Raw genomic sequence first — 12455 nt, forward strand, 5'->3', positions numbered from 1 at the left:
TGGGCTGTGCCACAGCAGGCAAGTCGCCTCCTGCCAGCTCCATGCGAGGGTATGCTGTCCCCTCGGGCCCTGAGCCCACTGGGACCGCGCCCGCCCCTGCTCGGCTGCTCTCCCGGCCGCCCGTCCCCGTCCGCCTCCATCCGCCCTGCCCCTGCCCGCAGAGCCGCGGTGCCGGCCCCACGCCGTGCGCCCTGCGGGGCTGTGCACCGCCCCTGCCAGCCGCGGGGTCCGAGGGGCGGCCCGGGGAACCGGCCCTTCCCCGGCAAGAGGGGAGAACGCCTGTCCGTGTGTGCACCGGGAGCGGGAGCCCGCAGCCATGTGCCAGCGGGGTGGCACGGGGACGGCGGGCTCCTGGGACCACCGTCCCCCCGCGGGTGAGGTACGTCCATCACACCTTATTAACCAGCCCCCGTTCAGCCGCACTTGGGGCAACTAATAGCCAGTGACCAACAGCACAGAGCAGCGCTGTACCTTGGTTTGCAGCAGCGGACAAGGAGGCAGCAGGGCCGGCTGTGTGCAGCGGGGCCCCTGGAGCCGCCGGCTGCGGGACCGGGGCTTGCGGAGTCGCCTGCCGGGAGAAGAGCCGTGCGGCCGCCGCGCGGCCAGCACCGCGGATCCCCGTGGCGGCGGCACGGGAGGAGCCCCGGCCGCTAACCGAGGCCGGTTCCGGGCCGATCCCGGGATGCTCCCGGCGGCCCCGCACGCTACAAAGGCGGCGGAGTCTTTAACGGCCGCGCCGTCCCCTCACGTCCCCTCACGGAGGCCCCGCCCCCGCCCCTCAGCCCGCCAATGCTCCCGCGCGCCCGCCTTTCCCGCCCTTCCCCGCCGCCCTCACGCCCTCACGGCCGCCCGCCCGCGGCGTAAGCCCGGCCCCGCGGGCGCGGCCGGGGCGGGGCGGCCCCGGACAGCTCCCGCCGCCCGCAGACGGCGGCGGCGGCGGTGAGGCGAGGACATGGCGCGGGGCCGGCGCGGCGGGCCCGGCTGAGCCGCCGCTGCCCGCGGGGCGGGCGGCCCCGGGCCGCGGCGGCCGCCGCCCCGATGAGCGGATGAGAAGCGGGCGCGGCGGCCGGCGGTGCCTGGGCGGGGAACCGGGTGCGTGCGCCATGAACCCCGAGCTGGCGATGGAGCCGCTGGGCAGCCTGCACGGGGCGGCGGGGCACGAACCGGAGATGATGGGCAGCCCCAGCCCTCACCACGGCGGCCGCAGCGCGGGGCCGCTCCGAGTGCCGCCCCCCCCGCCGCCGCCGCCGCCGCCGCCGCCGCCGCCGCCGCACCAGGAGCTGCCCCCCGCCGCCCGGCCCGCCATGGTGCCCAGCATGGCCTCGCTGCTGGACGGCGCCGCCGAGTACCGGCCCGAGCTCTCCATCCCGCTGCACCACGCCATGAGCGTGCCCTGCGAGGCCTCGCCGCCCGGCATGGGCATGAGCGGCACCTACACCACGCTGACGCCGCTCCAGCCCCTGCCGCCCATCTCCGCCGTCTCCGACAAGTTCCACCACCCGCATGCCCACCCGCACGCCCACCACCACCACCACCACCACCAGCGCCTGCCGGGCAGCGCCGGCGGCGGCTTCGCGCTCATGCGGGACGAGCGCGGGCTGCCGGCCGTCAACAGCCTCTACGGGCCCTACAAGGAGGTGCCGGCCGTGGGGCAGAGCCTCTCGCCGCTGGGCAACGGGCTGGGCCCGCTCCCTGGCTCCCAGCAGGGCCTGCACGGCTACGGGCCGCCTGGCCACGACAAGATGCTGAGCCCCAACTTCGAGGCGCACGCGGCAATGCTGGCGCGGGGGGAGCAGCACCTGCCCCGGGGGCTGGGGACGCCCCCGGCCATGCTGCCGCCCCTGAACGGCGCGCACCACCCCGCGCCCCCCGGGCCGCCGCCGCCGCACGGCCCCGCGCTGCCCGCCGGCCGGGAGCGGCCGCCCCCCGCCGCCGGCCCGCAGGGGAGCGGCGCGGGGCAGCTGGAGGAGATCAACACCAAGGAGGTGGCACAAAGGATCACGGCGGAGCTGAAGCGCTACAGCATCCCGCAGGCCATCTTCGCCCAACGTGTGCTGTGCCGCTCCCAGGGGACCCTCTCGGACTTGCTGCGGAACCCCAAGCCCTGGAGTAAACTCAAGTCCGGCCGGGAGACGTTCCGCAGGATGTGGAAGTGGCTGCAGGAGCCGGAGTTCCAGAGGATGTCTGCCCTGCGGCTAGCAGGTAGGTGCAAGCCGGTGCCGCGCGGGGAGCGGAGCGCGACCCTCGGAGCGCAGCGCCGACCGGACGGCCCCGCAGTGCGTCCTCCGCCCGCCCGGCCCGGCCCGGCCCGGCCCGGCCGCTTCCCCGCTCCGCCGTGAACCGCGGGGCTGTGCGGAGCTAGCCGGTCCCCGCCTCCCGCAGCGCCGACACCGCGCACCCCGGCTCTGTCCGGTGAGGCTGTGCGGGGCTCGGGGCCGGCGGAGGGGCGCGCTCCGCTGCCACGGCCGGGCGGCGGGGCCGGGGCTGCTCTCCAGGGCCGGGTGCTGAAGGTGCGCATTCCGCACCGCACCGCGCTCCCCGTGAGCATCCCTCCTGCGGGCGCCGGAGCTGCCGGGCGCACCGGGAGGGGCCGGGCGGGGAACCCGCGTCCCGGGACAGGCGGGGCCGGTGGGAGCGGGCGGGGGCCGGACCCCGCGCAGCCCCCGCGGCCCCGGCCCCGGCCCGGCCGCATTGTCCGCGGAGGGCGCGCGGGCGCCCCCTGGCGCGGCCGCGGAGCGCCGCAGCCCCCATTGTTCTGCGGGGGCCGCGGGGGGGGCGGCGGGCAGCGACCCCCGGTACCGACCCCCGGGACCGACCCCCGGGACCGACCCCCGGTACCGACCCCCTGGCAGCGCCCGCACCGGAGGTGAGCGGGACAGACCCAGCGAGAGCTGTCCCTGCCGTGAGGCCCTGAGGGGTGCGCCCGCGGCGCGGTGGGAGCCCGGAGGTCGCCCCCCGGCAGGTCCCGCGCGAGTGCGGGCCGGGCCCCGCCGTGGAGCGCGGCCGGGGCTGCCTTCCCGCTCCCCGGAAACCACGCGGCCGTGGACGTGGGTGCAGAAGGACACGGGGGGCTGTGGCACGGGCAGACACGCGTGGGACCAACCGCAGCATGGGGCGGGGGCCAGGGGCCGGGGTGCTCTGCTCTGACAGCGATGAAAATCCTGGGATATCTGTGCCACCGAGTCCGCCCTTTTATTTCAGCTGAGCACGACGCGGGTAGATCGTTTCCCAGTGGGCAGGCACAGAGCGGGCTGTTCCCAGGGCTGCCCGCTCTGCCGGCATACCCGGAGGGGTCTGAGGGGACACGGGGGTCTCTGCGGTAAGGAAATGGGCACAGAGAGTTCCCGCACGAGGGGCAGCTGCCGGGAGAGGCTGGGATGCGACGGAGCAGGGCGAAGAGGAGCCGTGGATGATTGATGGCCTTAATCCCTGCCCGACCTCTAACCAGAGGTGCTGCGGGTTAAACACCCACGGCCTGGGGTCTCCAGAATCCCCGTGGGGAGTGCTCGGGCTTTCCCGAGCTGCGGGGCAGTCCCGCCTGTGCTGCCTTTCGGGAGAGGGACGCTGATCCCCTGCTCGGCTCTAACGCCGACTGCAAACTCGTCTCGTCCCTTCCAGCACCCGCGGGCATCCGGCTTTTCTCTGTTTGCCACCAAATGAAGGTGCCGGGGTCTGACAGGGGCGTCAGAAGGACAGAAGGGGTTTGAGTTTTTTGCCTGGCACGCGGTGATGTCGCCTTCACAAACAAACGTGTATCGAGAGGGAAATCGATGTAGATAATGTTTAGAAGATTAAAAGAGCATTAATGCTGGCAACAGGAGCATCAACGCGTGGACCCAGTTTTCATTGATCTGGAACCTGAGCCGGCTCATTTCCAGTAATGTGGCTGGTGCTTTTCCTTCCCAGCACTGGTCCCGGGTGGGGGTTCCCCGTGGAGCCCTGCATATAGAGCAGAAAATCAGAAATCACAGCTGCATGCAGAGTTATGCCTGTATAATTCTGGATCTCTGCTTTACCAGGCCCCCTGAATGCCTCTGCATCCAGGAGTAAAGTTTGGAGAGAGCTGAGGTGCTGAGTGGCCGTGGACTCCCCATGGAGCGGGAAAGACCTTTGCAAATTACCTTTCCCTTCAGGAAATCAATTATTTTAATTTCCTTTTATTACCACGTGTGAATATGCGGCCCCTTTGCCTCAGTGCTTCCTTCTCCCCCTTTACTCGCTTGCTTAAATCCCTCTGAGCACGGGGGAAAAGCCACAAGTATTTCAGGTTTTTAAAAACAAAAAATACCCACCAGCTATTTGCCCCATTCCCCTGGAAATTTTTCCCAAGTGGGGTGCAAATCTGCTGCCCTTGAAGGGAAATCCTTCTCTCCTTGTGGGAGCAGTAGCAACGTGGGTGTGCTTAGTATTTTTTCTTATTATAGAAGATATATAGTATTGTCTATCCTATTCTAGCCTAATCTAATTTAATCGTATTATTTGTGTGCTTATTGTCTTTTCCTGGGGGCCTTTAGGACTCCTCTGTCAGGGGGCGGTGCTGGGGGGTTCTGTGCGGGAAGGTTGCGGGCAGGACGCGCTGTGCACGGGCAGTTCCGTGGGCGCTCTGGGGCTCCGGGGACAGAACACCCTTTTGGGGTCCCCGTGCCCGTGTCTGGCTGCGGCTGCAGCCGGGGAAGCGGCGAGTGCCCTCCCGGGAACGCCGCGCTGCCCCCGGGGCGCGGCGGGGGCTTTGGGAGGGTCGGACTGACGCCTTTGCCGCAAAACCACCCCCGGCGGCAGCATCAGCGCGGGACCTCGTCCCCGAAACGGGCTGGGGCCCCCGCTCCTGCCGCTTCTCGCCGGGAGAGCGGGGCTGCCCTCGGGACGGGGGACTCGGGGCTCCGGACCCTCCCTCCCGCCGCGGGAAGGTTTCGGGAAAGCCCCGGCGGACCCGACCGACAATCCCTAAATTTCCGCGGGGTCAGCAGAGCGCTCCGCCGCCTGTTTGCCTTCTGCGGTGCCGGATCGCCTTACTGATGATTAAACACTCTGGTACCAAAACGCCATCGCGGGCTCATTTGTGCAGAGCTGCCCGATCCCCGCTCTGCTCTGACCTGTCAGTACCACGGAGAGCGGCGGAGAGGGACGAGCGCAGGGACGGAGGGAAGGGAGCAGGGCGGGAGCAGGAGACGAGACCGCGGGGCAGGCGGCGGCCGCGGGCTCTGCCTGGCCCGGGCCCGGCGAGCCGTGCGCGGCAGTACCAGGAGTGGGCGGTGGCAGTGGCACATCCCAGGGCTGAGCCCCTGCCCCCCCAAGTGCTCCAGGCCAAGGAGAGGGGTCTCGCAGTGAGGAGTGGGCTGTGCACAGTTGTCCGCCCATCCTCTGCCTCTTTGTGCCCTACCAAACGTTTCTTCCCTGGGTTTTGAGACTATTTTGTTGTCTGCATCCCCAGCTAAAAATTAAGGCATGATAACATCTGTATCGGGCACGTTATGTATTTATAAAGCTATTTCTTAACGTTGAACTAAATATACAGGTATGTAAAGGTTCTTTGAAAGGTGCTTAGTGGCTTGAAATATTGGTGCTCTCTTCAGCTATAGATTAGTGGTTGTGTTTGAACAATCCATGCAGTAAATTGTGATGCTGGCTGATAAATTATGTTTCTCATGTACCAGCTTTCCAAAAGAATACCCTGCCCCAGCTCTTTGTCCCACATCATTTCTGAAGGCGTTTCTGCCACACAGAAATCTGAATCCTGGTTTTGCAAAGCAAAGGAGTTTTATCAGTTTCTTGATGATTTGATGAAGTTAATTCTGAGTACATTTTAGATTAAATGCATTTCTGTATTTCCCCCCCTACTTTTTAAAAGAAGCAATTGATTGGTCATCATGTGTTACTCATTCTGAAACTGTTCTTCACTATTTCCTTGTAAGATTTCTTTTCTCCCAGCATCTCTTTTTCTCCCCTGTATCTCTTGCCCATCACTGCTTGAACTGAAATATCCCAAACCCAAGTATCCCTCTGCAGCTGAAAATTGCCACAATTTATTAGTGGCGAGGAACGCACAAAGGGGAGAACATTTTTGCCAAAAGGATTCTTTTCCAGTAACTGGTGTCGGTTCTTCCCACACTCTGTAGGAGTGCTTTTGCTCTGCAGTGTGGCCCCGGGTGCTCATCCTTGGTGCTCCTCCCTGCTGTTATTCACAAAACCTTGTCCTGGATGTTGCTGCCATCCAGCAGCTGCAAGAGCTTTTCCTTCCCTTCCAATTAGCCATTACGGGGAGATGACAAGCTTCCTGCAGTACCAACACGGCTATGCCGAGCCTCCGAGCACTAAAGGCAGCAGACTCCTCATCAGAGCAGCTCCCCTGGAGCCGCCTTCAGAGTGCAAACGGGGCTCTGCAGGTGTGCAGAGAATGGATCTCAGCGAGAAAGCAGGGCTGAAAGGGACTGCAGACATCACTTGTCCTGATAGTCTGCCCCTTCCTTCAGGATCTCCAGAGGGGGATTTTTTACCTAAGCTATCTCTTCCAGGGCTTACAGGTACAAAAAAGCCCTTAATGACTGGCCTTAATCTCACTTTTTGTCTTTTAAACCCTTTGCTTCTCATCTTATCCCCACTAGACACAGCGAAGAAGAACACTCCCTCCCCTCTGATAGCAATCTGTTTGTATTTAAGGCTCCCATCTTGTCTCCTGTCTTCTCTGGAAAAAGCCCATCATACCTGGGCAATGAATATGCAGGGAAAGCACTATATCCAACGGAACAGATAATACATCTCTTTTTCCAAGGTAAAAGATTATGTATCCAGCTCTATCAATCTTGCAGACTTTTACATAAAAGGCTCTCTGATTTATAGAGGGGTTTGCACACAGAAATCATACCAAACAGACTAATCTCAAATGGCTTTGGTGATAACATCAGCCAGACAACTTGCTGATGGCAGAGAGAAATGCAATCAAAAAAGAAATTGGAGTGTTTTGGGGTTGTTTGGAGGTTTTGAGATATAAAATCAAACTGCTCCATTGTGAAAAAAGGGACTCAAACCACTGGTAAATGCTGCTCAGAGGAATTATTAGACAAGTGATAGAGGCTGGCAGGTTCCCAAAACGCAAATTGTCTCCAAGACCAAAATATCTCTCAGTAAGCAGGGAACATATTTATGAGCAGCGGTGATTTTCCAGCAGTTCTCATCCCCTCATAATGGGATGGGAGCACGGGGCCTGTGCCGAGGCATTAAGCTTTGGCAAGCAGCACTGGGCTGCAGGAGGTGAAGGAAGAGCAGAGGAGGTCTTCCTTGGAGAGCTTCCCACACACCTTCTTCTCCTTCGTGTTGAGAGGGAAAAATCAGGGGGGGTACCAAGAGAACACCTTCCTGGCTGGAAACAGCCAGGCTGACAACTTCTTTGTCGGAGCATTGCAGGAATCCCTGGATCTCCAAACAGGGAACGCCTCACCATTACAATGGATGAGCAAGCAGATCTTCTCTGGAAGAACAGAATTAACTTTGTGCTACACATCCAATCTGTTTTCTGGCTAAATGCCACCAAGGGCATTCCTAGGGTTTCAAACATTAGGAGTTTGGTGTGTTTGGTGCAGCAGCTGGGATGAGCAGCACTGGCTGTCCACCCCGACAATGTGATTATTTGCATCTTCATTCTGATTGCTCCTTGTTCCATAATGATTTTGTACACAGCGGAGTACTTAACCTAATTTGTATTGATCTCAATCGCTCCCATTCGTGCATACTTAATTCAGAGAGGTAATCAAATTGATTTCTGAGGCCTAGTTTTTAAGAGATTGTAGTAACAGGGGTATACAAGGGGTTGCTTTAAGTGAATCACAGCAAAAGAAAAACATTTTAAATCTTTAGAGAATGCTTTGATGGTCATTTCATTGTGTTCAGTATTACCAGAGTAATTACATTTCCCCCACATTGAGTCCTCTCCAAAATGGAATAGAGGAGCAGTTTTAGTTCCATCAGGCAGATGACTGGGTTTGGGTGACTTTGCACCCACACAAACCACACAGGCGAGATCCGTATCCACGGCCTGTCCTTCGAACAATGGAGACTGAGGACACACTGCTGGGTTAAGGGGATATCGGTCTCTGCTCGGCTCCTTCTTAGCACCTGCTCTTTGTTTCGTGGCTGCAGAGCCACTTTTGTTGGTTTAAAACACCCAGAACCAGAGAGGCACAGGAGCTGTGGTGATATTTCCAGTATCCCAGCAAGTGGCTCCGCTTCTCCCGGGGCTGCTCGGGCACTGCTCTGGCCCCTGGGACCCCTCCCGGGCCTCTTCCTCCTTCTGATGCTGGTGACCTTTGTGTCCTCATCTCTGTCTCCCTCCTGGAGAAGTGCAGGAGCTGTGGGATGCCCTGGAGCATCCCTGCCCCATGCCTGAGGGCTCACTGGCTGGGATTGAGCTGAGCACTAGAGCTTCTAGACAGTTCTCAGGATTTCTGGCTGTTTGGAATGCTGGGCCTGGCTAGGTTCCTCTCTTGTGGGGAAGAAAATGGAAAGTCAGACAAATGAGCTATTAGTAGGGAAATTCAGTATGATGATACTCGGGGTGTCACAGTGCAGTGTCAGGTCCCTGCACTCTCTTAATGCCCTTCAAGTCGTGGGGCACCACTTTAGTCCACACTACGGGAGGCAGCACTGATCCCAATTCTGAGCAATTCCTGTATTGTTTCTGTTGAAGAGCATCTTTAATCCAATGCAGAAGAAAAATCTTTTATTTTATATTTTTATGTATATTTTTTTCCACAGTTATGGCTTTCAGTTCTTGCTGGTTGTCCATTTTCTTTCACAGGGTATGTTCAGGTTTAACCACAGCTAATAAATCAAATTGTGCTTAGAATCCAGATGGTCTCTTCCCTTCCCTCTGCTGTTAAAACCTTTATCTTTCTTCCCGGAAAATCACTTGATTTTATTAGAGCGCTCACCCCATTTTTCTCTGCTGAGAGCTGCACGTCAGGTGCAGCGTTTGCCTTTGTGGGGCCTTTTCAAGAGCAAACTCAACAGTTCGAGGAAAGTATTTACTGAATGCATCAAAAAGCACACGCCTCTGCATTATTTATTATCAGATACCAATAACTGTAAAACGCAGAGTATCTCAGGACATAAATTAGTGATGGTAGGAAACACTCCACTCGTCCCAGTGTCCCGGAACCGATTAGAAGCTGCAGCAAAGATGCTGGTGCTCATCATGTCCCCAGCACCGGGGACATCGCCGCGTGGCTTCTGGACCTGTGGCCAAGTAAACCCAGCTTAACGTCAGCTTTTTCAGCTCAGACAGGCAGTTGGATGTTATCTGTGCTTTTTCAGCTCAGGCAGGCAGTTGGATGTTATCTGTGCATTTTCAGCTCAGACAGGCGGTTGGATGTTATCTGTGCAGTGTCAGAGGTGCGGTCCGAGAGCCCGAATTCTTCCCTCCTGCTGCCTCTGGGATAATGGCCTCGGAGAGGCGATTCTGGCCGTTGGGGCACAGGTGCAGGCTCACCTTGATGCCCCTGGTGTGTCCAGGCGGGAGCATCCCTGCTGCTTCCTGCTGCCGTGGCTCCCAGCCGGAGCCCTGTGCTGGTGCCACTGCTCCGGGAGGGCTGTGCTGGGAATGTTCACCACAGCCTCTGTCTGGGTTTCAGCCCGACTCTCAGGACCATCCTTCTTTTGTGCTTTGGAGTATTGTGAGGTCTGATCTTCACTTCCCTTCCAGAGGCAGCTCTGCTGCAGCCACTGGAATTTGGCAGCTGAGAGGGGTCAGGGTCAGGCACTCCAAGAAAATACTCCAGTTTCCTGCAGAAATGCTGTGAGGTCCTGTCCCTGCACAGAAGGAGGCAGTCAGTGCCACAGTGGCTGAGCCAGGTTCCACACAGGTACAGCCCTGACTGGGTTAATTACAGACATTTCCACAGTCTGACTTTTACTTTTGGGCCAGCTTCATTTCACATTCCAGACCTGCAGAATTATTTAACAGGGCTGCTTAAAACCCGCCCGCTTATCAATTCTCTGGGCTCATTTTGTCCCAGCACATTACCTAACCATGTCAACATATGGATTTTCTCTCTGTGCCCGGTGCAGACGGCCTGGGCAGGCTATTTTTAAGTGTGGGTGTGCTCCGGCAGCGGTATTGGTTTCAGCACTTGCTGTTCTCTCTCTGCTAATAAATACAGAGCAGCTATTAATACGAATGGGTTTTAGGATCCATTAGCATCGCTCAGCGATGGTCCAGCACTGCTGCCCTGTGTGACCTGAGCTCTGACGGGTGCTTCTGCCTGGCTTCACCCTCGGGACATGCCGCGGGAAGGGGGACGGGCGATGGGAGCGGTGCCCTGGGGTGGTGGCACTGCAGGAGTCAGGCGGCAGGGGAGGAGCAGGGCAGGGCCAGGTGAGCCAGTGCCTGCCCTGGGAGGCCAAGGAGGCCCATGGTGCTTTTTCCCCATGGTGCTCACACAAAGTTGCTGCTACCGGAGCTTTGACTGGGGTTTGCTTTGGGCTGTTTAAAGGGACAAAACTTACGTACAGCTGTAATTCCTGGCTGTTGAGGGGTATTGGGGATGTAAAAGCACTGCAGCCCCCTGGCTTCCTTTGGGAGCCCTCCGGTCCCGTGTGCCAGAGTGGTGCTGGCTCAGCCGGTGACACTTGCCCCTGCCATGTGACAGTGCCTGCCATCGGGGTGGCTGGCGGGGTCTGTAGGCACCACCCTGACGCTTTCTCTCTGTCTCTGCCACCCCCTCCCAGCCTGCAAACGCAAAGAGCAAGAGCCCAGCAAAGAGCGGAACAACTCCCAGAAGAAATCCCGCCTGGTTTTCACGGACCTCCAGCGCCGAACGCTTTTCGCCATCTTCAAGGAGAACAAGCGTCCCTCCAAAGAAATGCAGATCACCATCTCCCAGCAGCTGGGCCTGGAGCTCACCACCGTCAGCAACTTCTTCATGAACGCCCGCCGGCGCAGCCTGGAGAAGTGGCAGGACGACCTGAGCTCCGGGGGCTCCTCCTCGGCCCCCAGCACCTGCACCAAGGCGTGAGGGGCGCGGCACGGCCGGCACAGCGCGGAGAGAGCGGCTTCGCAGCAGGGCCCCTCGCTGGAGACTAAAGCACAATCCCCCCCGCAACCAAGCCCAGCCCAGCTGTTCCCGAGGACATTCCTACGGCTTCTCGTCAGTCTTAGCAGGCGCAGGCTCCACATTAACCTCTCTCCACACATTACTATGCTCAGGACAGGCGAAGCAGGTCTGAAACGTAGGGGAGTCGTTCTTGAGGCAGGTTTCTCCTGAGCCCCGGGTTTCCGTGGCCGGCGGGAGCCGCTGCCAGCCCGGCAGCCTCCCGTGCCCGGCGCCTGCCGTGTGCTGGCCACACCACCCTGCGGCCACAAGACAACGGAGCACAAAGTCGGATACTAAAAACCCAAGACCCTGTTTTTAAACTCAGGCACGGTTTTTTGTTAAGTGTTTTAGGGGAAAAAAATCAGATTTAAGGTTTTTTTGGTTGTTTTTTTAGTTTAATTTAATCAGCTTGTTCTTGGATCAGAAAAGTTCAGTTCTCTTGAGCTCAAAGTATCAAGCACAAAGCCGGTAGCTAATCCACGGTCCGGCCCTGGGCTGCCCAGGGCGGCTGTGCCAGCTGCAGCCTGACATCCCGGGAACACCGCGGAGACGGCACGAGCCTCAAGCACAGCTGGCAGTTCCCCACAAGCTCTGTGTTTGTACCTAATGCACACTCAGGAGGTCGATGGAAGTGCTACAGTTCATGGAGCAAACACAATGTTTTGGAAGACTTAGATTAATTTGCATTATTACATCCTTTTTAGTTTCTGGGAATCTGGTTTCTCCTCGGCAACGGCTGTTACCGAAACCTTTTCAGCGTTCAGTGTATTTTTGTTCATTTTATCAGTATTTTATGGTACTTTCAAGCAGGAAAAGAAACAGAAACAAGCCCTTCAGATGCCACTGACCATTTCAGATGTGCCGCGTTTAGCTCTATCTCATCCCTAAGTTCCTTTTCCCTGCCAGCTCCCCGAGCCGGCAGGAACACAGCACACCAAAGAGACAGGATTTCTGCAAGCCAAAGATGTTTATAACTTGCCATTTCTCTTTGTCGTCGCTGGTGCGGGTGGTTGGCTGGCGCTGGGGAAGCCTGGCAAGCTCCGAGCCCTCTCTCCAGCTCCGTGCAGCGGAGCCGCCCTGGCGGCGGCGCAACGGCCGCTGGCTGGTGACCGGCCTGGGCGGCCGGCAGAGACACTTGAGACTTTTTTATGTACTACTTAATCGAAACCAAAGAAACGTTTTCTGCACCTACTTCTTCTGCAACAAACTGTTCCATTGAAAGATAAAAATTAAAAAAAAAACAAGGAAGCATGTCAGGAAGCAAACAAGTCCCACACTGTGTTCTACAGACATCTTGGACATTTTCGGAAGCAGATCTCAAAGAAAGGGTTGACAAGAATGAGAACAAAGCAAAGCCAGTACAATTGCTGC

At 58.7% G+C, this 12455-nt stretch overlaps 1 protein-coding gene across 1 annotated transcript; it reads left to right on the forward strand.

Annotated features, from left to right (window-relative positions):
• Positions 1-907: 907 nt before the first annotated feature.
• Positions 908-11028, forward strand: LOC137467504 (one cut domain family member 2-like). Its single transcript, XM_068178977.1, has 2 exons — positions 908-2202; positions 10720-11028. Exons 1-2 carry the CDS (start codon positions 1047-1049, stop codon positions 11004-11006), a joined length of 1443 nt encoding a protein of 480 aa, XP_068035078.1. The 5' UTR covers positions 908-1046; the 3' UTR covers positions 11007-11028.
• The last annotated feature ends 1427 nt before the right edge of the window (positions 11029-12455 follow it).

The sequence above is a fragment of the Anomalospiza imberbis genome, unplaced genomic scaffold (assembly GCF_031753505.1).
Source record: "Anomalospiza imberbis isolate Cuckoo-Finch-1a 21T00152 unplaced genomic scaffold, ASM3175350v1 scaffold_66, whole genome shotgun sequence".
Lineage (NCBI taxonomy): Eukaryota > Metazoa > Chordata > Aves > Passeriformes > Viduidae > Anomalospiza > Anomalospiza imberbis.

Excerpts from the sequence above, each read along its gene's own strand:
- LOC137467504 (XM_068178977.1), top strand. The coding sequence starts at position 1,047 with ATGAGAAGCGGGCGCGGCGGCCGGCGGTGCCTGGGCGGGGAACCGGGT. Across the intron at positions 2,203-10,719 it reads GTCTGCCCTGCGGCTAGCAG|CCTGCAAACGCAAAGAGCAA; the intron begins GTAGGTGCAAGC and ends ACCCCCTCCCAG.